Below are 26,372 nucleotides of genomic sequence, written 5' to 3' on the forward strand. Positions count from 1 at the left end.
CTCCTCCTTCCTTCAAATCACCATTATTTCTCTCGTATATTCTCTTGAATCTTCTCGCAGCGTTGCTATTGAGCGATGTAGCCCCTAAGTAGACGATGGTGGGTATTTAGGCTGGCTGGCAGGTAGCTAGTTAGCCGTACGCACATCTAGACGACGTCGGCCGTCGTGACAAAATGCGTAAAGACGATGGAGTGTTGAGATAAAAGGACTGTCACTATATATCAGAAAAGGAAAAGGAAGAAAAAAAGCACAGGAAGGGTGATGTTCGTACGAGGTTTTCTGCCTGCTTCTCAACCCCCCCGGCCCCTGTCTTCGCTTGTTGCCCAAAGCGGAATCCAATGCCCGCTGGCTGCATTAGGCAGTGCCCGGTAAGAGACGTACCTAATCCAGTCAGAGGCATCCAATTTCTCTTCTCCACACCCCGGTCAAAGCCGGTCTGAATTTTGGAAAAGAAGAGGTGGTGAAATTATGATAAGTAAAATTACAGGAAATGTAAATATAAAAGCAGACCGATAACCGTCCGACGAATGGAAAACAGATGTCACTGGCGATCTTCGAAATGGTATTACCTTCTTGGCATTCTGAAACGCTGAAACTCGATGCTGAGACGTCGTACTGTACAAGGGCGCCAAAATGTCTGCTCAAGACATTCTTCTCTGATCCATGCCCGACCATGTCGTTCAGTGTAGTGATATATCGGATTTCGTGATAGGTTCTTCCATCTTGGTTATCGAAGCCGGTGCATCGATAGTCTCGCTCGTAGGCCTCAGTGTCGGAACTTGGTTCATAAGTCGCAACGTCGGGACCTGGCTAAATCTTACGTCCATCTTTCCTCCCAGTCCCTTTGGCCTCTCTATCTCGACAATTCTCGTCTCGCGTCTCACTTCGGCATATACGCCGCTCTGAATCTCGAACCCAAAAGTCTCCTCCTCGGTATTGATCCGATCAAGGAAGCCCCTCTGATGCTCAGATGCGTCGACATTCTCCTCTTCAGTCCACATATTCCCTCCCCTCCCCTTCCTCCCAGCATAATCTCCCGGGCCCCGACTCCCATCCGGCACGTGAAACCGCTTGTCGACCCTGATAACAGCAAAGAGCGCCACAACTATAATCTCAATCGTGAAATTGAAGACGTAAAAACAAGCCTTGGAGTGGTACCACGCTGGATCATTTCTCGGACGAGGAACGTAAGCGATACCTGCCCTGAAAGCAGCGCCGAGAGCGAGTATGAAGGACGAGAATAGCAGGATGTAGATTTTGGTTCTGAAGCGGCCCTCGCCGAACTTCTCAACCCCGGGCCTAGGAAGGAGGAAGCTGAGCGCCAGGAGTGGAAGAGGCAGGAACGCAGTAGCAGCGAAGTAGGTCGAGCCTACGAGCTGCACGTCGCGGTCAATGCGGCGGATGTTGGAGTCGAGGGTGTAGAAGCTTTGGACGGTGCAAAAAATGAGAGCGATGAGCATGAGGACGATGGAGACGTAGTAGAGCTTAAAAGTAAGGGAGAATGCTTTCGTCCAGGCCCAGGTTGGGTGGGAGGCGCGGAGGACCCGCTGCGTGAATATCAGGTTGATGATGAAGAGCAATATTACGCCGGCGGCGACGAAGATCTGGGCAGCGATAGCGATACTGACGTTCGTGATATTCGAAGTCCAGACGAGCCGCATGGTGCAGGTCACGATTCTGGCCATGCAGAAGGCAAAGAGGAGACCGGACATGAGAAATTTCTTGCCTCTGCTGAGGTTGACTCGCAAAATTAGCAAATGAGCGATGGCGCCCACCAAGAAGAGGGCCAGGAAGATGGATGTGATGGGATCATCAAGGCTCTTGGTGGGAATGAGCCCAAGACCTGCGACTTGCGGTGCGTAGGGTTTGCTCTGGGGCATGCTTTGGCTCTGTGGTCATGGGTGTCAATTGACCGACCATAGACATCTCATGGGGAACGAATGAATGAATGAATGATTACTTACAGCTCCTGGCAAAGCAGCCATCTTGATATCTTGATGCCTTGATGTAGAAGAATGCTAGGACGAAGGCAACGAGCGACCGACATCTCCCTTTAACAAGTAAGTGAGATTGAGATACACCTTCGTCTCAGCCAACCGGGCTCAACCACCACACCACACCACACCACATGGTCCCCATCCCCATCCCACCAGGCGGGAGGAAAGTGAGTGCTTGGTTTGACGACCAGCGCTTTGGGCGTTTGAGAAGACGCAGAGCCGGGTTTTGGCTGCTGGGTGCTTGGGCGTTCGAGCGGGACCAATGAGATACGTGCGGATGTCGGGCATCGGGCATCGCGGGTTAGTTGGCTCTAGAGGCGTTTGGTGGTGTTCGTGTTCGTGTTTACGATGATGATGATGATCATGATGATGATGATGATGATGTTGATGTTGATGATGATGATAATGATAAAAAGGGGCAGTGTGTGGTACGCAAGAAGACTGTAACAGGGTGATTTTCACTCAGGCCGAGGCAAAGCTTATCAAAGTCTTGGATGCAGCCAAAGATGCAGCCAAAGATGCTGGCCAAGTTTCCACATCTCAGGCCGAGTACGGTAGCACAGCCATCCCAAGTTGTCATGTCAATCGTTTTCGCATTCTTCTCACTCTCTAATGCAAGTCTACAGATGTTCCCGCGCTGAAATGGGCCCGAGCTCACTCCCCGACCCCAGAGTATACTTCTGACCATGTTTCGCACGCTCTCTGACAGAAAACCACGTGCAGCATGCTCGTCAAACTCAATCGGATTTCTTCGATAACCTAGAGGAAGTAGTCCGGGGTTCCTGTCGAGAGTCAGTGCTGGATGCCTCATATGTGGAAAGTGAAGCTTACGTCGAGAAACCAAGGGGTCGCCTGCTCTCGGGCAAGGGTCGAATTGCAAGCTAAGATATGTCAACAAGGCTCAGTATGGGCGTGTCCAGGTTACTCACAAGGTGTACTTGAGGTGCTCGTCGATTTCCATGATAGCAGCTTGGTTGCCACATCTGTAACAGTAGTTGGGAGCTGCAAATATCAGCCGTGCTCCTCCCTTTAACTAGCCAGGACCTACCAGAGAAGATAGTGACGACGTTTCTATCTTGAGACCAGTTGTAACCCTCCATAACCAACTGGTGTGCTCGCGCAACCAGAGTCAAGCCGTTGTTGTGATTGAATGCCTCCGAGATATCCTGTCCGAATGTGTACCCCGCTCCTCTGGGCGATATTCCCCATCCGCATCTGTCATCTGGATCCGACCACAGGAGATCGCACATAGGACCCTCATGTGGTACTTCTTGTATGCGGTCAAGAGCTCTGATGTTATCGAGGGTATCGATACTTGGGGAGAGACCTCCGTGAAGGCAGAAGATTTGGTTGTCGATGAGGGCGGTCAAGGGGAGGTAATCGAAGAGGTCAGTGAAGTGCTTCCATACGCTGGCGTTGCCATACTTGCGGAGACATTCATCGTAGAAGCCGTAGACTTGCGTGATTTGGCGGGATTCGTGATTTCCACGGAGGATAGTGATTCTTTGGGGGTATCGGATTTTGAGGGCAACGAGCAGGGTGACGGTCTCAACGGAATAGTATCCACGATCAACATAGTCGCCTACAAATGGTCAGTCTCCGGCGGTCTCTGATAAAAGGGGGCCCGTACCCATGAAGAGGTAGTTGGTATCTGGGTTGGGACCACCAATTCTAAACAGCTCCATCAAATCGTGAAATTGGCCATGAATATCCCCGCAGACGGTGACAGGGCATTTCTGTATAAATGTGAGTTCTCCGCAGGCAAGATAGGGATCCAGGTTGCTTACCACGGGCTGCACATTCGACTCCAGCGATAGAACATCTCGAGCCTGTAAAACACGCTGTTAGAGGCTGACTCGGAGAGTTGCAGAGTATGCTTGACCACGCGCTGATAGCACCGAGGTCTGCGAAGGATACATACCTTTGCGCAGAGTCTTTCGACGTCGGCCTCAGCCAGTTGCTTGCACTTCATCAAGCTCTCGATCCATCCATCGAGTGTGGGTATCGTCGTAGGCTCCGAGACGGGGGACAGTTGAGTGGGCTCTGGCGCTCTGCCAACATCCTCCATATTGGTATCCATAGTGTGCGATCTTCGTGGTGGATGTAGTGAGGAGTCGTATTAAGGGCTGGGGAGCTCGAGCTCGGATGACGAAACGCGGTGAGGCTCCCAGACAAGGCTGGATGGTCGTGTTCGACGAATATGTCGCGCCCCGCGGTGGCAGGGTAGCAAGGTTGGGACTGCGGATTATTTGCGACGGGGTATTACGGAGATGGTGGTGATGGGGATGGGGAATACTTATCGGACTTAGTTTGAGGCTGGCGAAATGAAGTAGTTCGACGTTTTCGCTTATTTACGTCGACGCGGCAGGCAAGACTGAGTTCCGGAGTCATGAAAAAGCAGAGTATTCACGCGGTTCAGCAGCACAATTTAGGCTACTTTATAATGTGTACTGGGTGTACTGACTGAGAATATCACTGTATTTTTAATAAAATTACACCAGGCCCAAGCCTATCGGTCCCTTTGGGTCCAAATCTGAGCTCCCACGCCCTATCAGACTCTTGAAGTCCAGGCCAACTTCAGATAACATCTTGGCGTGTTCTTTCGCCTGGTTCATACATTCCGTCCAGAGGGGCCCACCTCGTTCAGTCCCACTCAACTGCCTTGCAAGAATAACGTTAAAATCATCGACCTGTTCCTTGGCCCATTTCACACATGCGCTCATGACCGCCGCTTGAAAACATGTCTGGAATGTAGACACTGTGTTGCGGATGATCGTGAAATATACGAAAGAGACTTCCCATATATACTGGTGGAGATTCCCCTCGAAGATACATTGTCTGCATAAATTTTAGCAAGAATTTGAATAGGTGCCTGGACTGAGCTGACCTCGTTCTTTTCTGGATTATGGTGCTTCGAGCTTCTAGATACGCTTCTCTCGCACGGTCTTCGAAGCCTAAACGAGCAAGCCAGTTGACGTTCCTTTTCGTCTTCTTCGGCTCGTTATGAGTGTCAACAAGTTCGCGAGTGATGAGTCCTGCGAGCTTACTCGACCTCTCCTCAGCCTTGAAGCTGATAAAGTCTTGGGCCACAATGTTGTTCTTCAGGCTCTTTGCAAGGGCATTGAGCTTCTCCACACGTTGCACTGCCTCATCAAAACGTCGCAAAGCGATATCGATGTCGAGCTCATCTATCTGACTCTCAACCCAGCGAAGGTTCTGCTGCTTACCCTCCACTTCGATAAGCATGTCTTTGATGTCCGACAGGGTCTCCAGCAGCTCAGTCTTCTTCAGCAATCCAGGATCTCGTGACGCAAAATAGTTGATGGTCTCCTTAGCTTTGTTGCTGGATTCCATTTCCGTTCGCAGTCCTTTGCGCATTTCTTCTAGCGCCTTCCTAAAGTTCATCATGAGGGACTGCTTCTCGTTGTCATCAGGCTTTTCAGTTCGGTAAGTAAAAGACTCTTGGCCAACCCCCCGAATCATGATGGCATCGGCCACCTTGTTACGGCCACTTGCCGATTCGCTGGTGCCAGCCAGATCAACCATCTCAATATCCAGCAAGGGCCAGCAGCGATCTGCCACAAGCTTGGAAGGGGCTTGCCGCTGATCAGCTCCGTTTCCTTCGACCTTACGCTTCTTTCTCGATGCAATGAGCAAATGGTCGTTCAGCAAAATGATCTGCATAGCCCTGCGGGACTTCCATGTCGCGTTATCCAGCTCGATCCAAAGACCGGCATTCTGAACCACGTGTCGACCTGGAACAGCCGGGAGAAACTTTTGAGACCCTTCAACAGTCTTCCACAATGCCTATAACCAGTTAGCCTATGATCATGACAGCAAACAGGCTTCGCTGACCTGTAGTTGAGAATTCCACATTGCGCTACGATCCGCTACGGAACTCCTCCTGTCTCGACGGCTCAACGTGGAAGGGTACCCCGAGTCGAAATCATTTGATGAAACTGGCCCTTTTGATGACGCGGCTCTAAGAGCAGTCGTATTCGTCTTCAAGTCAGACATCAGGTTCTTGAGTGCACGCATCTCCCCCTTAAGTTTCTCAGCCTCCTTACTGATCTTGATAAACTGGGTTCGATTCTGGTAGACGTTCTGCTGGAGGTCTGTAGAAGCCCTGTTCCTCAGCTTTTCTAGGGCTTGCTGGTACTCGTTGATATCTTGCTCCGATGCATCACTTAGTAGCCCTGATATGTACTGGTCCGGACGAAGATTGGGGTCCCGCAACGCCTTGACGTCGACATTCAGTCCTGGGCCTCTTCCTGGAGATGGTCCCCTCCCCCCTCGATCTTGTGGAGCAATCTGACGTGGTAATTTAGGTAGAGAAGGTACTGGAGGGGCAGCAGCATTGTAATCACTGGGAGCATTATTGAATCGTGTAGAGTATCGCCGTTTGACTAGGTCGGCAGCCTAGATGGGTAATTTGTCAGCCAAAAAAACCCCCCACCTCTTGCGATGCTCTATTCAGCAATCAGGCATTATTAGGAGTATTCTCACCTGGCCGCCGACTGGTGGGCGCTGCTGTGCTGGACTAAGTCCGGGCTGTCCCCCATTGCTTCGGGGTGCAGCACCTATCTGTTGTAAAGGGCCTGAAATCTGTTTCGGGGCGCTTATGGCAGGCCTCTTATTTCTTTTGGTCCTGAGGGATATCCCTTTGCTCTTTTCCTTTCCTTCCGACATGTTGTTGGTTTAGATTTGGACAATACAAGTGATCATATCTGCTGAGTGAGCCAGTGTCGTTGAAGTGGCTAGCCGTCCGCCGTGAAACTGCTTGCGGCTAAGTAAGCAGGGATTAATTACTACGACTGCAGGGTAGCCGGGTCAAAAAATCGCTCCGAGCTCAACCAAGCTTCTCGGTCAACAAGTCCTCCATCATTTTTCCTCCTGTGGCATCAACACCACCAGGGAGCCACAGATCCAATTAAAAAATGGTGCAAACATCAACCATAGTCGCCGCCGCAGTCGGCACCTTCGCGACTGGCTTTGTTGGTGAGTCCCCTAAGCAATTCCCCCGACCGCAATCTGACTATTTCTATCTAGCATATGCTGTGTACTTCGACTACAAGCGCAGAAATGACCCCCAATTCAGAAAGCAACTGAAGAAGGATTCGAAAAGACAGGCTAAGGCTGCTAAGGAGGAAGCAGAGGCTCACACACTCCGGCAAAGGCAGGCTATCCGGGAGGCACTTGAGGAAGCAAAGGAAGAAGGATTTCCTTCAGATTTGGAGGACAGGGAAGCATACTTCCTACAAGAAGTCGCCAGAGCAGAGGGTTTGGCCGGAGAAGGTATGGACATCTGCCTTGTCAAATTACATGCAATTCTAACTGTCGCAGGAACCGACAACATTGAGGCTGCTCTTTGCTTCTACAAGGCCTTGAAAGTCTACCCAACACCGGGCGATCTGATTGCGATTTATGACAAGACAGGCAAGTCTCTTATGCTATGGAGCATACCCCAACGGCTTTCTTTTCGCTCTCTTAGCCATTTGCCCTTGCTCGATGTATGGCGCACTTGCTAACCACCACTCCAGTGCCCAAGGCAGTCCTCGACATACTGGCAGAGATGATTGCGGCAGACTCAGAACTCAAAGTTGGTCCTTTTACAAGTGGCCCAGGATCTGACAGAGGACTCGATTAAACAATTTTGCCTGCACCACACACCTGCGGCTGCCTTCCCCTCTCCTCTCTGCAAGGCCTCGATCCGGCGAACTCTCCATACCTCCTCTTTCAGAAGCGACCTGGATATTTAGATCTACTACGGGTGCTGCTCTGTGTATATCAGCTGGCGCAATTCGTTTCTGTCCACTTGTACATTGCAAAATCGTTACGAGGGTATAAGGAAGGATACCATACGACTGTATTGATGATGAGTGATCGATCTTAATGCCAATAAGTTCTGGTCAATATTTGATTTACATTGCTTTCCCCCTCGCCCAGGGTGGCTTCCGTGACTAGCAACTGATACTGAGGCCATTGGACGTGCGTTGCAACCGAGCCTACTGAATGCACAACCGGAGTGATAAGTGTACGCCGACGTACATCCACCTTACCTTCTTGTCGTGATATTTGAGACCCATTACCGTATCTGTAGCATTATCCAGGTGATGTTCTTGATAATGGCTAGGAAAGTCATTTACTTCCGTGGGCAAACTTCGGTAATGGAATTCATATCCACTTGCATGGAACCTAACGCCAAGGCAAAACAAGGGCGGGAAAGTGGTCGCGAAATCCGGGGCGACACGAATTGAAGTCAACACTGACCCCAAGACCAACCCAAATACAAACACAAACACGAACACTAAACAACCGCCATATCATCAAACTAGTCGAGCGGACTCCGCTCTTTCCGCAGTGGCCGTCAGTGAGCGCAACTGATTATGGATACTTTCCGCAACATTTGAAAGAAACCGCCCTCCCCGATTCAAGATGATGGAGAGCCTGGCTGCCTCCCCGGGCCAGACCAGTCCCAAGCCGAATGAGACAGATACTTTTGCGATTGACCCTCTGATCATTGTCGAATACCTGGCCAGTGTGCTCGAAATTACACTTGGGGCTACGAGAAAGGAGCTGGAGAATACTGGCAGTCTGCTGGCACCGGAGTCGAGGTCACATACAATCCAGCGATGTACTCGATTCGCCTCGGAAAACCAGGTGGCACTCTATGTGACCAAGGATATTGCCTCAGCAGGAGGGCTGGATGGCGTAATCGATGAATCAAGTGTGTATCTACCAGCAAGTAAGATTCAGAAGCATGCGCTGATTTGTAACCGCAGACTCTGTAACTTATAACTACACTCTTGCAACGGATATTTCCTTCTCTCCATCGACGACTGCTTCGATTGCGCTTTTAAAACGACCATACCCAATAGACCCCACGATACCCATTACTTCTCAAGTACAAATTCTTAATTTACCAGGTGCAGCGTCTTTAAACAGCAGCACAAATGGACAGGCCGGATCGGCAGTCAGTCCCTACGAGGTTCTACACTCGATTGTCCACCTTGCGCTGGCGCCATATTTCGACGCGTATACCAAAAATCAACACAGTCTGAACGGACCTCGTGGCAGATCAGAGGCGGATGGCAAGACCGGGGTTCCGATGACCAAGAAGAGGATGGCCGAGTTGGAGTTGAGCTTGCTACATCTTCAACAAAACATTGAGATTCCCGACTTGGTTTTGCCACTGCACCCAATGATCCAGAATGCTGTGGAGGAGGCTGCAAGCCGAAACATAAAACCTACGTCGGAATTTTTACCGCCAAATCTCCTCCAGGACAGCACCTTCCTCAATAGTCTACAATCGATTGTGAATGGGTGGATCAAATCGATACAGACAATCACGAAGATGGACAGGGACGCTGCTAGCGGGACTGCTACGCAAGAGATCAACTTTTGGTTATCTCTGGAATCGGCATTGCTAGGAATTGATAATCAGCTTCGTACAGAAGGCGTGCATCTCACCCTGGATATCCTGAAGGCCGCAAAACGTTTCCAGGCTACTATCAGCTTTACTGCAGATACCGGATTGAAGGAAACGACTGAGCGTGTGCAGAAATACAATCAGCTCATGAGAGACTTCCCACTGGATGAGCTGCTTTCTGCGACTTCTTTGTCCAAGATCCAAGATGCTGTGGATCTGATCTTTGCGCACCTGAACAAGAAACTGAGGATATGCCCTTACCCAATCAGGAGAGCATTACCACTTGTTGAACTCATCTCTGCTGATCTCGATACTCAATTACATTCAATGCTACACGGCCGATCGTTGATGCATTTGGAATATCGGGAATTTCAGAACCTCATGGCAACAGCTGAACAGATTTGGAAGATATGGGATGAGAATGTCAAAGAGTTCACAAACGTTGCTCGAGAAGTCACTCGGCGCAGAAACGAAAAGTTCATTCCGATCAAGATAGTACCAAAGCACGCTGAGCTCCAAGCGCGACTGAAGTATGTCAGTACTTTCCGTGACAACCATGAGCAGCTGCAGAGAACCATAGTCAACGTACTTGGTCCCAAGCTTGGAGAAGGAGACAGCAATGGTGTAGTCCTTGTTGAAGAAATGGGTGACGTTGATGCTGTAGAGGAGGTTCAGCAAGCTTATGCGGCATTGAACAACGTTGATTTGCTAGATGTTACTCCCGAAGGAACTCGAGTCTGGGTACAAGCAGAAATTACCTACAACGAGCGCACATCAAGAGTTGAGAATTCGATTATTGCACGCCTACGCGATCGACTGGCAACTGCCAAGACCGCCAATGAGATGTTCAGAGTGTTTTCGAAATTCAATGCGCTTTTCGTTCGGCCCAAGATCCGTGGGGCGATTACCGAGTACCAAACGCAGCTCATCGACAATGTCAAACACGATATCTCGTCATTGCACGAGCGATTCAAGCAACAGTATGGCCACTCCGAGGCGCACGCAATGGCACAGCTTCGTGATCTTCCCCCAGTCTCGGGTGCGATCATCTGGGCTCGCCAAATTGAGAGACAGCTTAATGGTTACATGAAGAGAGTCGAGGATGTCCTTGGACATGACTGGGCTCTTCACTCCGAGGGCCAGAAGTTGCAGAGTGAAAGCAATCTGTTCCGCAAGAAACTGGACACCCGCCCAATTTTCGAAGCTTGGCTCCATGATGTCCAGCGGAAACAAATTTCTATTTCTGGCCGATTGTTCAACATTAACAAGATTCGCGCAGCGAACAATGCGCTTGAATTGGCCGTGAACTTTGACTCCCAAGTCATCGCACTCTTCAAGGAAACACGCAATCTCTTATGGCTTAATTACGCTGTTCCCCACCAGATCAACAACGTTTCCAAGGAAGCCAAGCGGGTCTATCCTTATGCAGTCAGTCTGATGGAAAGCACCCGCACGCTGGCCCAGACGAGTCGACAAATCGCTCAGATGTCTGACGTGGCCATTCTCCTTGGTGGCTACCAGAACGACGTCCAGAATCTGATCATTAAGGGAATTCCATTGAAGTGGGAGTCATTTGTTCATTCATATGAATTACACACCAAGAATTCGTACCTGAACGGTCCGCTGGACAATGCTATCGGTGGGCGAAACGAGAGCAAGCACGTTCAGTTTGTGCGAGAGTTCGCAGCTGCGGTTTCCTTGTTGCAGACTAAGACAGCGGCACTAGCCACAACCAACATCACCATTCAAAAGGCGCTTGGGGAATTGGAGACATGCCCCTACGATTCGGCATCGTTTCAACAACGACTGGAAATAGTCCAAATGGCCGTTGATCAGCTGAATCTTGAGAATTATGTCAATCTAAGCTATTGGGTCAGAGAAATGAATGCACGAATCAAGGTCACTCTTTTGGTTCGTTTGCGACAAGCCATTTCTTCATGGATCGAGGCATTTGAGAGCGAGCGCTCCGAAGGAGTTAATGACGATAGCCGTCGAAAGCATCTTAGCTTGTCGACCAGCTTATCTGGAGAACAAGGCCCTTCCTTGAAACGACTTGTGCACGAAGTATCGATGCGAAACCAAGTCATCTACCTAGATCCGCCTCTCGCCTTCGCTCGGGCAAACTGGTTCTTGCAATTACACGAATGGCTTGGTGTTGTCTGCAACCTGCGCAAAGTCAAGTCTTCCAGATACGAGATGAGTCTTTCGACCGGTAACGATACCGAAGCTCGTTTCACAGATCTTCCTGCGTCTTGCACAGATAGCCTTTCTCAAGTCTACACGTGCATCGAGACCAAACTGGACCATGTCAATGCCTACGTGGACAAATGGCTGCAGTTCCAGTCGCTTTGGGACCTTCAATCTGAACAGGTCTACGAAGAACTCGGTGAGCAGTTATCCAAATGGCTCCAGTGCATTCAAGATATCCGGAAGGTACGTAGCACTTTCGACACGACCGAAGTGAGCCGTTCTTTTGGCCACCTCTCCATCGACTACGATCAAGTTCAGACGAAGGTAAATGCCAAGTACGACCAGTGGCAGCATGAGATCCTGACGAAGTTCGCGGTGAGACTTGGGATACGTGTTCGCGAAGTTTATTCCGAAATTGAAAAAGCACGTAAGGATTTGGAAGTCCAGTCTCTGGAAGCAACATCCACGGCCCAAGCTGTACAATTCATCACCATTGTACAAACATGTAAGCGTAAGGTTAAGGCCTGGGGTCCCGAGGTGGATATATTCAGACAGGGTCAGACGACTTTGGTCCGGCAAAGATACCAATTCCCAGCAGACTGGTTGAATGTTGAGCAAGTTGACTCAGAATGGATGGCTCTGAATGAGATCCTTGCTAGGAAGGCAAAGATCGTGCAGGATCAGACAGATGCCCTCCGTGCGAAGATCACGGCCGAAGACAAGGTTGTAGGTGATAAGATTGTCGAAATCACCGGCCAGTGGAACGAAGAGAAACCAGTCTCGGGAACAATTGCTCCTGACGTTGCATCGGCGACATTGATGTCTTTCGAAGCCCGCATTACCAGACTTCACGAAGACTCAGAAATGGTTTCTCGAGCCAAGGAAGCATTGGACCTTCCCGCAAACCCGGACACTACCCTTACTGCAATACTTGAGGAAGTCCAAGATTTCAAGTCTGTTTGGGCCGCGCTGTCCACAATCTGGAAAAGTCTCAATGAACTTCGTGAGGCACTGTGGACTCAGGTTCAACCTCGCAAGCTCAGATCTAGTATCGATGGTTTGATCAAGATGACTAAAGAGATGCCCAGTCGAATGCGACAATATGCAGCCTTTGAACACATCCAGAATATCCTCCGTCAATTCCTTAAAGTTAACCCTATAATTGCAGATCTGAAATCCGAGGCTGTCCGGGAACGCCATTGGAACAAGATTTTCAAGGCTCTCAAGCCTGGAAAGCGATACTCACCAATCTCCATGACACTCGGCGATGTCTGGGATCTCCATCTCGCTGCCAGTGAAGTCGTCATCCGAGATATTATTGCTCAAGCTCAGGGCGAAATGGCCTTGGAGGAATTCTTGAAGCAAGTTCGAGAAATCTGGTCCAATTACTCCCTTGATCTTGTCAACTACCAGAATAAGTGCCGACTCATCCGTGGATGGGATGATCTGTTTGCGAAATGCAGCGAGAACCTCAACTCTTTGCAAGCTATGAGGCATTCTCCCTACTACAAGGAATTCGAAGAGGAGGCATCATCCTGGGAAGACAAACTCAACCGAGTTCACGTTCTTTTTGATGTATGGATCGACGTTCAGCGTCAATGGGTGTACTTGGAGGGCGTATTCACTGGAAATGCAGACATCAAGCATCTGCTACCTATTGAGTCTTCCAGATTCCAGAACATAAACTCTGAATTCTTTGCGGTCATGAAGAAGGTCTACAAGCAGCCATTTGTCCTCGATGTTCTCAACATCTCTGGGGTTCAGAAATCTCTTGAACGTCTTGCAGAATTGCTCAACAAGATTCAGAAGGCTCTAGGAGAGTATCTTGAGCGTGAGAGAGTCTCATTTCCCAGATTTTATTTCGTTGGCGACGAAGACCTTCTCGAGATCATCGGCAACAGCAATGACACCTTGCGCATTGCGAAGCACTTCAAGAAGATGTTCGCTGGCCTGTCCGGACTGATCATGGACGAAGACCATCTCATTTCTGGGTTCACTTCAAAGGAAGGCGAGGAGGTCAGACTGAAGAAGGAGATTTCCCTGATCAAGACCCCCAAGATCAACGACTGGCTAGCCTTGCTTGAGAGCAGCATGAAGTCAACTCTCGCTGAGCTCCTGGCTGAGGCCATTGAACAATATGAGCCAATTTTCAACTCCGAAGAGGTTGAACAGGCTTCTTTGAATGCTTACATTTCTGCGTTTCCCAGTCAGATTGTTGTTCTTGCTACTCAGGCAGTTTGGACCTCCACTGTTGAGAAGTCTCTGGAAGCTGGTGGCTCTACTCTTGAGCATCTCTATGAGCAAGAGGTCAAGGTACTCCGACTTCTTGCAGCCACGGTTCTTGGTGATCTCGATCCCATTCAACGAAAGAGATGTGAACACCTCATAACGGAATGTGTCCATCAACGAGATGTTATTGAGAAGCTAAAGAACATGGAGGCTTCTTCTCCGACTCATTACCATTGGCTTCTTCAAATGCGTTATGTCTACAAGGCCGAAGGAGACTGGCTTCAACGCTTGCACATCAAAATGGCAAATGCCACGCTCAATTACGGATTTGAGTACCTTGGAGTTGCCGAACGTCTTGTACGAACTCCACTTACCGACCGTTGTTTCTTGACTTTAACACAGGCACTTTGCCAACGATTGGGTGGCTCTCCTTATGGTCCTGCTGGAACTGGTAAGACCGAGTCCGTCAAGGCTCTGGGTGTACAGTTGGGACGATTTACACTCGTCTTCTGCTGTGATGATACTTTCGATTTCCAGGCGATGGGTCGCATTTTTCTTGGTATCTGTCAGGTTGGAGCTTGGGGTTGTTTCGATGAGTTCAATCGGCTGGAAGAGCGTATCTTGTCTGCCGTTTCTCAGCAGGTCCAGAACATCCAGCTTGGTCTCAAGCAAGGCATGGAGGATGAAAAGTCGCAAATTGAACTGGTCGGCCGGCAACTACGAGTCAACGCTAACACCGGCATCTTCATCACCATGAATCCCGGATACGCTGGGCGTTCCAACCTTCCAGACAATCTTAAGAAGCTGTTTAGAAGTGTCGCAATGTCTAAGCCCGACAAAGAGCTCATTGCCGAAGTCATGCTTTACTCTCAAGGTTTCAACCAAGCCAAGCAGCTTTCGAAACAGACTGTTCCATTCTTTGACAGTTGTGCCGCGAAGCTTTCGAAGCAGGCACATTACGATTTCGGACTTCGTGCTCTCAAGAGTGTACTTGTCAGCTCTGGTGGACTCAAGCGTGCCCGTCTCACTGATTCAGGTGGCGATCTGGGCCCAGAGGAGGAAGTGGAACCTCAAATTATCGTCCAGAGCATACGTGAAACTATTGCTCCCAAGTTGATCAAAAGTGACGTCGAGATCATGAGATCAATCGAGGCGGAATCCTTCCCTGGCGTCCAGTACGTGCCAGCCACTCTCAAGGAATTGAAGGCAGCGATTCACTCCATTGCAGACGAGAGGCATCTTGTCATGAACCCAACCTGGATGACGAAGATCCTTCAACTCTACCAAATCCAGACCATCCACCACGGTGTCATGATGGTTGGAAATTCTGGATCTGGAAAATCTGTTGCATGGAAGCTTCTTCTTCAGGCCTTGCAACAAGTAGAAGGCGTCGAAGGCGTGTGCCACATCATCGACTCAAAGGTCATGTCAAAGGAGGCATTATACGGAAATTTGGATTCAACTACTCGGGAGTGGACTGATGGTCTTTTCACAAGCATTCTGCGGAAGATTGTGGACAATCTACGCGGAGAAGAGGCCAAGAGACACTGGATAGTATTTGATGGTGATGTCGATCCCGAATGGGTAGAGAACCTGAACAGTGTGCTCGATGACAACAAGCTTCTCACGCTTCCCAATGGGGAGCGTCTTAACCTGCCTTCCAATGTTCGCATCATGTTCGAAGTCGAGACTCTCAAGTATGCCACTCTAGCCACTGTCAGTCGTTGTGGAATGGTGTGGTTCAGCGAGGATACTGTAACATCCAACATGATGGTCAGCAATTACCTAGATACATTGCGAGCCGTGGCGCTCGAAGATCTGGACGAAGATGCTGTCTCGACTGGTCAAACAGCTGCAAAGGCCCTAGCTCTTCAAGGTCAAGTTGCGGATCTCCTCGACGCTTTCCTCACCACTGGTGACTTCATCCTGAATGCTCTTGAGCGCGCCCGAGGATTCAACCACATTATGGAGTTCACAGTCGCTCGAGTTCTCAACACACTGTTCTCTTTGCTAAACAAGGGCGTCCGCGATATTATCGAGTATAACAATCAGCACGTCGACTTCCCACTCGACCCGGACCAGGTCGAATCTTTCATCGCCAAGAAGCTGTTGCTGGCCTTGGTCTGGTCACTGACCGGTGATTGTCCTTTGGGAGATCGCAAGAGCTTCGGAGATTGTTTGGCTGGCCTTGCTACCTTTGGATCCCCCATCATGGGAGATAACTCTTCGTTAATCGATTACGATGTCACTTTACCAAAGGCCGAGTGGATACCCTGGCAAAACTCGGTCCCGACTATTGAGGTCAACACTCACTCAATCACTCAGACTGATGTTGTTATCCCCACGCTGGATACTGTACGCCACGAGGATGTTCTTTACTCCTGGCTTGCTGAACACAAGCCTCTCCTTCTGTGTGGTCCTCCGGGTTCCGGAAAGACGATGACTTTATTCAGCGCTCTCCGCAAGTTGCCTAATATGGAAGTCGTGGGCTTAAATTTCTCTAGCGCCACAACACCAGATCTCCTCATCAAGACTTTTGAGCAGTACTGTGAGTACAAGAAGACATTAAATGGAGTCATTCTTTCGCCAACGCAAATCGGACGGTGGCTGGTGCTCTTCTGCGACGAAATCAACTTGCCAGCTCCCGATAAGTATGGCACACAAAGAGCCATCTCATTCCTGCGACAACTTGTCGAGCAAAACGGATTCTGGCGTACCTCAGACAAGACATGGGTCACTCTCGACCGCATCCAGTTCGTCGGTGCTTGCAATCCTCCAACCGATGCTGGTCGAACACCCATGGGGGCTCGATTCTTACGGCATGCTCCACTTGTTATGGTCGATTACCCGGGTGAATTGTCGCTCCAGCAGATTTACGGTACATTCAATAGCGCCGTTCTTAAGATCATCCCATCTCTTAGAGGGTATTCCGAATCTCTCACCAAAGCTATGGTCCAGTTCTATCTCGAATCCCAGCAGCGTTTCACCGCAAAGATTCAGCCCCATTACGTCTACAGTCCTCGTGAACTTACAAGATGGGTCCGGGGTATCTACGAGGCTATTCGGCCTCTTGAGACACTTTCTGTAGAGGGATTGGTTCGTATCTGGGCCCACGAGGCACTTCGCTTGTTCCAGGATCGTCTCGTTGCAGAAGATGAACGCAACTGGACTAACGATGCCATCAATCGTACCGCTTTAGACCATTTCCCAACAATTGAACAGGACAAGGCCCTTGGTGGCCCGATCTTGTTCTCCAACTGGTTGTCGAAGAACTACGTCCCTGTGGACCGAGAGCAATTACGCGAGTTTGTCAGAGCCCGACTGAAGACTTTCTGTGAGGAGGAGGTCGATGTTCCGTTGATCTTGTTCAATGATGTCCTCGAGCACGTCCTTCGTATCGATCGTGTTTTCCGACAGCCCCAGGGACATCTCATCTTGATCGGAGTAAGTGGGAGTGGAAAGACAACCCTATCTCGATTCGTTGCATGGATGAATGGTCTCAAGGTTTTTCAGATCAAGGTTCATGGCAAGTACTCTGCCGAGGACTTTGACGATGATCTTAGAGATGTTCTTCGCCGCTCAGGTTGCAAGGGAGAGAAGATTTGTTTTATCATGGACGAATCCAACGTTCTTGACTCTGGGTTTCTCGAGAGAATGAACACACTGCTGGCCAACGCTGAAGTGCCAGGTCTGTTCGAGGGCGATGAGCTCGCATCACTGATGACAGCTTGCAAGGAAGGTGCTCAACGCCAAGGTCTGCTCCTCGATTCGCAGGAAGAATTGTATAAGTGGTTCACTGGGCAGATTGTCAAGAATCTCCACGTCGTTTTTACCATGAATCCGCCTGAAGATGGCCTTTCTTCTAAGGCTGCAACCAGTCCAGCCCTGTTCAATCGTTGCGTCCTTAACTGGTTCGGAGATTGGTCTGATCAAGCATTATTCCAGGTTGGTACAGAGTTAACTCAACGTGTCGACCTCGATAGGCCCAATTTCACAGCTCCCGACAGCATCCCTGTAGCCTACCGTGATCTTGTTCTTCCACCCTCCCATCGTGCGGCAGTTGTTAATTCGATGGTCTACATCCATTACTCGCTTCACCGATTCAACGTCAAGCTGCTCAAGCAACAGAATCGGGTTACATTTCTCACTCCCAGACACTTCTTGGATTTCGTGGCGCAATACGTCAAGCTCTACAATGAGAAGCGCGAAGACCTGGAAGAGCAACAACGCCATCTCAATGTCGGTTTAGAAAAGTTAAGAGATACAGTCGACAAGGTGCGAGACTTGCGTGTTAGTCTGGCAGAGAAGAAGGATCAACTGGAAAGAAAGGACGCCGAAGCTAATGAGAAGTTGCAACGTATGGTGGCAGATCAGCGAGAGGCTGAGCAGCGGAAGACAACTTCCTTGGAGATCCAAGCTGCCTTGGAGAAGCAGGAGGTGGAGGTTAGCGAGAGAAGAGAGTTGGTTTTGAATGATTTGGCTAGTGCGGAGCCGGCAGTTCTGGAAGCACAGAAGAGTGTCAGCAACATCAAGCGTCAACATCTGACGGAAGTGAGATCTATGGGCAACCCTCCTGCGGGTGTAAAGCTTGCGCTTGACTCAGTGTGTACCTTGCTCGGTCACAAAGTCGACAGCTGGAAGACCATACAAGGAATTGTTCGAAAAGACGACTTCATCGCCAGCATCGTCAACTATGACAACGAAAGGCAGATGACCAAGAACCTCCGCATCAAGATGCGTAACGAATACCTTTCCAATGATGACTTCACATACGAGAAGGTGAACCGTGCCAGTAAAGCGTGTGGTCCGCTAGTTCAGTGGGTCCAGGCACAAGTCAACTACTCGGAAATTCTTGACCGTGTTGGTCCGCTCAGAGAGGAAGTGGGTATGCTCGAAGAGCAAGCACTTCAAACAAAGGCAGAGGCACAGGCTATCGAGAACACTATCAACACTCTCGAGCAAAGTATCGCAACGTACAAGACTGAGTACGCCGCTTTGATCAGCGAGACTCAAGCCATCAAAACCGAGATGACTCGCGTCCAATTCAAAGTTGATCGTAGTGTTCGACTGCTGGACAGTTTGTCTTCCGAGAGAGTACGTTGGGAAGAGGGCAGCAAATCCTTCGAGACACAGATCGCTACTCTTGTAGGGGACGTACTTGTTGCAGCCGCTTTCCTTGCATATAGTGGTCTCTACGATCAACAGTTTCGAAAGAATATGATGGACGATTGGCTCCACCAACTTCAGATGTCTGGCATCGATTTCAAACAGCACAACCCAATCACCGAATACCTTTCGACCGCTGATGAAAGACTCGGATGGCAAGAGAACTCATTGCCTGTCGACGATCTGTGCACAGAGAACGCCATCATCCTGGAGCGTTTCAATCGATACCCTTTGATCATTGATCCCTCTGGCAGAGTGACCGATTTCCTTCAAAAGCAAAGCCAGGATAGACGCCTCACCGTCACGAGTTTCCTGGACGACTCATTTACCAAGCAACTGGAGAGTTCCCTCCGTTTTGGAAACCCAATTCTAATCCAAGATGCGGAATACCTGGATCCAGTGCTCAACCATGTGTTGAACAAAGAGTACCAAAAGACTGGCGGTCGTGTTCTCATCCAGCTCGGCAAACAAGAAATTGATTTTTCACCAGCTTTCAAGATCTATCTTTCGACCAGAGATCCTTCCGCGACGTTCGCACCAGACATTTGCTCACGTACTACGTTTGTCAATTTCACCGTTACTCAGAGCAGTCTTCAAACCCAGTCACTCAACGAGGTTCTCAAGTCTGAGCGACCTGATGTCGATGAGCGAAGATCCAATCTCATCAAGCTACAAGGTGAATTCAAGGTGCATCTTCGACAGTTGGAGAAGCGTTTGCTGCAGGCACTGAACGAATCGCGAGGCAATATTCTGGATGATGACAACGTGATTGAGACTCTTGAGACTCTCAAGAAGGAAGCTGCCGAGATCTCGATCAAGATGAGCAACACCGAAGGCGTCATGACAGAGGTTGATGAGATCACACTTCAATACAATATCATCGCACGATCTTGCAGTGCAGTATTTGCTGTGATTGAGCAGCTACATTACCTCAACCATTTCTACCAGTTCTCGCTGCAGTACTTTCTCGACATTTTCCACTCTGTACTACACGGAAACAAGCGATTGACCAATGAGACAAACCACAACGTCCGCCGAGATATCATCATCGAGGATCTGTTCATCACTACCTACCAACGCACATCTCTCAGTCTTCTACAAAAGGATAGGATCACGCTAGCCATGCTTCTCGCGCAAGCCGCTCCCTACAAGATGGACAAGACTCTCATCGATGTGATCCTCGACGAAAGCATTGAGGGCACAGACGTCTCAACCGAGTCGCACAAGAAAGACGAAGTCCTCGCGAGAGCAGTGAAACTTGCCGCTCTCAGAGGTAAGCTCGAGGTGGTTTCCCCAGAAGCTTGGGAACGCTTCCTGTTCGAGGAGATGGGCGAGAAATACGTCCCACAGATTTGGGAGGATAACGTCGAGAAGCGGGATCAGGAACTCCTGTCTCTGCTGCTCGTCAAGCTGTTTCGCCTTGATCGATTCGTGCCGGCTGCCGAAAGATTTGTTACTGCTGTCTTCGGTCCTGGTATCTTTGATACAACAGAGGATCTTAAGGATACCGTTGAACAAGTGTCTGCGAGTCGGCCAATCGCCCTCTGTTCAAGCCCTGGCTTCGACGCCAGTTACAAGGTCGACAACTTGGTTGAGCGCTCTCGGGCAGCGTGTACCAACATTGCCATGGGATCTAATGAAGGCCCAGCAACCGCAGACAAAGCCATCGCTAACGCTGCTGCGAACGGATCATGGGTTCTTGTCAAGAACGTACATCTTGCACCAACTTGGCTGCAAAGTCTAGAGAAGAGAATGGATTCACTCAAGCCTCAGGCCAACTTCAGACTGTTCCTGTCCATGGAGTCTAGTCCCAAGATTCCAGTCAACCTTTTGAGGGCGTCCCGCGTCTTGATGTACGAGCAACCTGCTGGAGTGAGAGCAAACATGAAGGATTCGATGACTTCTCTGTCGACGAGAGCTACAAAAAATCCGGTGGAGCGAACCAGACTGTACCTACTTCTGTCTTTCTTGCACGCTGTAGTCCAGGAGAGACTGCGATATGCCCCTAACCTGGGCTGGAAGGGTTTCTGGGAATTCAACGACAGTGATGTGAGTTTTCCTGCCTAGCTTTTGAGATGCGGCTGCTAATGATGAATAGTATGAATGTTCTGCATTCATCATTGACACTTGGGTCGAGGCAGTTGCCATGGGCCGCACAAATGTTGCACCCCAGAACTTGCCTTGGGAGATGATCCGCACCTTGATCACCGAGACGTATGGAGGAAAGATTGACGACGAGGGAGATTTTGCTCGCCTCAATCAACTTGTGAACTCTTTTATGACACCTGCAGCATACGATATCGGCCACAAACTGGTGGAGGGTGTTGCAGGGAACGGCACATCGGATGTCGATGGCAGCTTGGTCGTGCCCAGTGGAACCACTCTCACAGATTTCACCGAGTGGATTAAGAACTTACCAGAGCGCGAGCCACCTACATATCTCGGCCTACCCGCCAACGCAGAGAAGTTGCTGCTCGTTGGACAGGGTCTAAGCATGATCCAGAACCTGGGAAAGATTACAGAGTTGCTAGATGAGGGAGAGCAGCTGATGGCGGAAGCTGCATAGAGTAGCTGTCTGTACGAGAGGAAGAGTGGAGGTTTGTTTCATGTGTTTTATGGGTTTTGGGAGCGGTGCTGTTAGCTTACTTGCATGCATACATGGCCCTGATGGGGATTGGGAGGGATGGAATCTTTGCTGATTGTTATTATACCCAACATTCGAACTGAGCGGTGCATAGATTTCAGACTTGCTTTGTTTCTTTTGTCTGTGAACATAAGTGTGGCATAGAATTGGGCTTGGTTCTAGATCAATTTCTTCCCGAGAACTACCCGAACGTATTGGGGCTTGCAGTTTCCGGATATCCACCTCGTCGTTGCTCGTAGCCCGAGCCCGGCAGCTCTCTGAAAAAGCTAGCCCATCCTCATAGATCGTCATCCACCTGTGTTTTTCGACCAAGTGGCACAGCACCATTTCCAGTATTGACGCTTGGCCGCCGCAAGTCGACAAGGCGTCGCCTCCACTCAGAACGGAGACTTCCTTGTTTTTTTTTTCCCCCGAAATGCCAGAATGCGCCTGGAATGCGCTGTGACTCGGGTGTCAAAAGGACGTGGATAATGATTATGACGGTGAGCTCATACAAGAGCGGCCGGCTCCCTGGACACTGGCCGAGTAGGCTCATATGGTTATACATCGGGTTTCCTAACCCGAAATCGATCCTCGGAAGATTTCTATCTTCTCGAGGTTGTTCGACCACAGCTGGCGATGAGGATTATCGTTGGGCCCCGTGTCTGCTACAGAACTCTCTGGTGACGAAGCCGAATCGATGGATTTATCGTAACCCTCCAATCCTCTCTTCTGGAAAAGGAGGAGAAAGAAGCAGAGAAATAAAAAAAGATGCACACACGGCTGCCATATCTTCGAGCGCAGCTTTCATCCCATTGCGTTCCGAAAAGCCGAGGTCCAGGAAAGGTCCTTCAAGAGGTATCACAGATGAGATAGGGAATTGATATTCCAAGACAGACGACCCCTTTTCCCCCTGGCCCTCACCCATCCTGCCAGGGAAAACGCGAAAAGCGAGCGCAAGGAGGGTAGCGATTGGTTTACAATGCCGTGGTGATCTCAAAGAGTTCATCTGATAGGCGCAAAGGCCGAGAAGCTTCCACGAAATGCTGGTCGAGCCCTTGTCTAGTCTGGGAACAAGTAGTGTTTGGAGCAGGGAAGGAAGAGCTGATGGTACCCGTTGGATGGCATGATCCATATTGGTGTGGAGTGAAGACAGCTGAAGCCTTGCTCTCTTCTCCAATCAGCAAACACCTCTTCCTCTCCCTTTGGATTGTACCCGGCACCCTGGACTTGGTTTCGGACTTGATTACCACATGGGTTGTAATATAGAAAATAAGTCTTTACAGCGTCTTCGGCAGCTCTGGCGAAGCAAGGCTATCTGCGCTGCAGAAATCACTCTCTTTCAAGTTACATCATATGCATGTATATAAATATAGCTAGTTGCAGCTGGGGAATGAAGAGGCTGCAGGTGCTCTGCATAGCCAAGAGCTGAGTTCCGCAGCTATAAGATGGGATCTCTGTGCGACTCCAGTCTCTCCCTTCCCGATATGCAGCAGCCCAGGCCGGAATATTGGAGCTGAGTCGCGTACTACGACACGAGATTTACTGGGCAGGCCGGACATGATTCAGTGACAGAATAGAAGTAAGAAAACTTATATAAACTTACCGCAGTGAGAAAATAAACAGAACAAGTGAATCGATTTAGGCAATGGAAAGAAAAGACGCCAGGGTCGGCGATAACAAGACGCAGACAGTAGCTCCAAGACATATCAGATGATATGCAGTGGGAAAGAAGCTCTCCACAAAAACTAAGATCTGCAAAGGTCGTGCTAATGGCGGAAACGAGAGTCCCCTTTGATATATTATTTACTAGACCTTCGTTCGCCTAGAGTGCGGGGGTAGGTAAGCGAGGAATTTCGGGCATCTCGCAGTACCTATATTCAACCGACTTCTCTTCCACATTGAAACTTGGACAACGAGTTACCCTATACTAACTTCTTCTCCGGTCTCAGGCTTCTCACCATGAAGCTATTCCTCCCCATTTCGCTGCTTACAGCTATCTTAACGTTCGTGTCTGCGGCTCCGGCTGCCGTCACTGAGTATGAGTACGTCGTCGTCGGCTCCGGCGCCGGTGGTGGTCCTCTCGCCTGCCGTCTTGCTCGCGCTGGACACAAGACTTTGCTAATTGAGGCTGGCGATGATCAAGTAAGTCGACGCTTGAAACAAATTTCACTCGCCCTCGGAATCTCGCTGATTTCCGGACTGCAGACCGGAAACGACAACACCACTATCCCCGCCTTCCAAGGTCTAGTCGCTCAAGATGTCAAGTTGCGATGGGACTACTTTGTCAACCACTACCAAGATCAGACCCGCGCCCAACAAGATGTAAGATATTGGAGAATCACAGTCGTTCCCTCCGCACCCAGTTAGATCCCGAGACCTGGTCACATCTCTGCCTTAAACATCCTCAAAGGCAATTACTGACTCCCCCGTTATCAAGTTCAAGTACAGCTGGGAGGTCAGCCCGTACAATTATCATGTTGCCAAAGACGGACCACCACCAGCTGGAGCAAAGCCTCTCGGTATCCTGTATCCTCGTGCAGGCACCCTCGGCGGCTGCGTCACTCACAATGCCCTCATCTTCATCACTCCTCATGCGAGCGATTGGAACGGTATTGCTGCTACCGTTGGCGACAACTCTTGGTCCGCACCCAAAATGAACACATACCTCAACAAGGTCTACGAGTATGTATCCCTTTCTTTTCCCCTAAGCTTTTTCATCCAGTCATCCAACTTCCATCGTCTTGGCTAGGGGCAACACTGACTTCGGGGACCTTTCCAGATGGCTTCCCGTCAACCCAACCGATCCTACGATCTTGACAAATGATCTCAAGCTCACACAGCATCTTGCTGGTGGAGCTGCAGCTATTGGACAGGGACCATCCGTTCTCACCGCCACTCTGGGCATCACCAACGCTTTACTCGCTGACCCCAATTCCAGACTCGACCCTAAACGTGACTCCAAAGAGGGCCTCTATCAAATCCCCCTCATTCAGGAGGGTGGTGCTCGAGTTGGTGTTCGCGACTTCATCGCTTCCACAGTTGCCCAAGGTTACCCCTTGACTGTTCGCACTAACTGTTTCGTTACCAAGATCATCTTCGACACAACTGGTGCCACGCCTAAGGCTACTGGGGTCGAGTTCCTGGACGGCAAGCAGCTTTATAGAGCCAGGTGCGTCATTGGAAAAATGTCTTAGCTTTTTCCCAAAAATTCCCAAATTGGCAATTGCTGATTCCTCCGTGTTCTATAGCCCACTGAGCGGCGGTACCGGAGTGAAGGGTACGGCCACAGTCACCAAGGACCTCATCATCTCCGCTGGAGCTTTCAACACCCCTCAGTAAGCTCCCCCTCTTCCCTCGATGTCTCTCTGGGGTTCAACACCAGGCCTCGAGAGTTGAGTGACGGCATGAATCATCCAGATCCACCCAAGAAAGCAGCGCTGACTACCCGTGAAGACTGTTGAAGCTCAGCGGCATTGGACCTCAAGAAGAGTGTAAGAAAAATCGGGCAGTAGCCTTTTCTCTCCCTTCCACTGTTCTATGAATATTCTACTCCCCAGACTGACACTTAAATGCAAATTTGCTGAATTCCCAATCATCCAGTGGCCAAGTTCGGTATCCCTCTCATCAAGCATTTGCCTGGAGTTGGCACAAACTTGCAGGACCGCTACGAGATTCCTGTTGTTGTAAAGCATGGCTCTGACTTCAATGTCTTGGCTGGTTGCACGTTTGATGCGAAGGCACAAGACATGTGCTATACCAAGTATAAGAACAGCCCCAACCTTCTCGCATTGAAGGGTGCTTACGCCACTAACGGTCTTGCGGCAACCTTGGCTGTTAATTCCGACTTCGCGGCAAACTCTGACAGTATGTTTTTTGCCATCCACGAAGTCCGCCCTACGCTGAAGACATTGCTGAATCGAGTTCCCTCATAGTTGACCTTTACATCTTCGCTGGCCCCGTGAACTTTCGAGGATATTTCCCGCAATGGGCTGACGACATTGTCAAGGACCACAAGCACTTGGGATGGAGCACTCTGAAGGCTCACACCCGCAACCGCGCCGGCACAGTCCAGCTCAGCTCCGCTGACCCTCTCGACAGGCCCATCATCAACTTCAACTACTTTGACACTGGAAATACAACTCGTGGAGAAGATGTGGCTGACCTCAACGCCATGATCCAGGCAATCAAGATCTCCCGAAATGCCTTGCAACGGTAGGTTGAGAGGCTACTTCCACTTCCAAATCCCCGCTGCAGCCAAGTTCCCAGACGTGTGTGCTGATGCCTCTTCCATCTAGCTACAAGGACTTCTTCCTACTTGGCGGTGATTCCTTCGTCGAGGAGTCCCCAGGTGCGAGTGTCCAGTCGGATGCCGACATTGGTGCTTACATCAAGAGAAACGCCTGGGGCCATCACGCATCGTGTTCGACGCCCCTCGGCTCTGACTCCGATCCCATGGCCGTCCTTGACGCCAAATTCAGAGTCCGCGGCGTCCAGAACCTGAGAGTGGTTGATGCATCCGTCTTCCCCCAGATTCCTGGCATCTTCATCCAGTCTGCTATTCTCATGGTCTCGGAGAAGGCTGCGGATGTCATCTTGAACCCGTAAGCTTGGGTGCGATTGTTGGGGGCAGTGGCGATGTTGTTGACGGTGCTGGTGCTTTAAATTGTGTTTTTGTAGTTGTCGCTCTGATTGCTCATGGTGGCAGCGGCATAGATGTTCTCCCGTGATGTTGATG

The 26,372-nt window shown here is 50.0% G+C and overlaps 6 protein-coding genes across 6 annotated transcripts; 3 read left to right on the forward strand and 3 right to left on the reverse strand.

Moving 5' to 3' along the window:
- Nucleotides 1-130: 130 nt before the first annotated feature.
- Nucleotides 131-1,985, reverse strand: L3040_002290 (uncharacterized protein; the record flags this gene model as incomplete). The annotated part of the gene is made up of 5 exons (XM_066155496.1): nt 131-208; nt 272-381; nt 570-756; nt 822-1,889; nt 1,965-1,985. The coding sequence occupies 5 exons, from the start codon at nt 1,983-1,985 to the stop codon at nt 131-133; spliced, it is 1,464 nt and encodes a 487-aa protein (XP_066012495.1).
- A 771-nt stretch (nt 1,986-2,756) lies between these two features.
- On the reverse strand, nt 2,757-4,077 carry L3040_002291 (uncharacterized protein; the record flags this gene model as incomplete). Its single annotated transcript, XM_066155497.1, has 7 exons — nt 2,757-2,779; nt 2,829-2,878; nt 2,927-2,999; nt 3,046-3,579; nt 3,628-3,733; nt 3,785-3,826; nt 3,919-4,077. 7 exons carry the CDS (start codon nt 4,075-4,077, stop codon nt 2,757-2,759), a joined length of 987 nt encoding a protein of 328 aa, XP_066012496.1.
- Nucleotides 4,078-4,489: 412 nt separating this feature from the next.
- On the reverse strand, nt 4,490-6,686 carry L3040_002292 (uncharacterized protein; the record flags this gene model as incomplete). The annotated part of the gene is made up of 4 exons (XM_007289810.1): nt 4,490-4,835; nt 4,885-5,804; nt 5,853-6,416; nt 6,504-6,686. 4 exons carry the CDS (start codon nt 6,684-6,686, stop codon nt 4,490-4,492), a joined length of 2,013 nt encoding a protein of 670 aa, XP_007289872.1.
- A 248-nt stretch (nt 6,687-6,934) lies between these two features.
- L3040_002293 (uncharacterized protein) lies at nt 6,935-7,644 on the forward strand (the record flags this gene model as incomplete). The annotated part of the gene is made up of 4 exons (XM_066155498.1): nt 6,935-6,995; nt 7,047-7,292; nt 7,341-7,433; nt 7,538-7,644. 4 exons carry the CDS (start codon nt 6,935-6,937, stop codon nt 7,642-7,644), a joined length of 507 nt encoding a protein of 168 aa, XP_066012497.1.
- Nucleotides 7,645-8,432: 788 nt separating this feature from the next.
- L3040_002294 (uncharacterized protein) lies at nt 8,433-21,577 on the forward strand (the record flags this gene model as incomplete). Its single annotated transcript, XM_066155499.1, has 3 exons — nt 8,433-8,724; nt 8,780-21,060; nt 21,110-21,577. 3 exons carry the CDS (start codon nt 8,433-8,435, stop codon nt 21,575-21,577), a joined length of 13,041 nt encoding a protein of 4,346 aa, XP_066012498.1.
- A 2,019-nt stretch (nt 21,578-23,596) lies between these two features.
- On the forward strand, nt 23,597-26,242 carry L3040_002295 (uncharacterized protein; the record flags this gene model as incomplete). The annotated part of the gene is made up of 10 exons (XM_066155500.1): nt 23,597-23,779; nt 23,843-23,959; nt 24,075-24,319; nt 24,417-24,645; nt 24,727-24,806; nt 24,886-24,972; nt 25,091-25,128; nt 25,238-25,501; nt 25,570-25,849; nt 25,933-26,242. 10 exons carry the CDS (start codon nt 23,597-23,599, stop codon nt 26,240-26,242), a joined length of 1,833 nt encoding a protein of 610 aa, XP_066012499.1.
- Between the last annotated feature and the right edge of the window lie 130 nt (nt 26,243-26,372).

This window comes from Drepanopeziza brunnea (assembly GCF_022702325.1).
Source record: "Drepanopeziza brunnea f. sp. 'multigermtubi' strain 214-2 chromosome Unknown ctg3, whole genome shotgun sequence".
Taxonomy (NCBI): Eukaryota; Fungi; Ascomycota; class Leotiomycetes; order Helotiales; family Drepanopezizaceae; genus Drepanopeziza; species Drepanopeziza brunnea.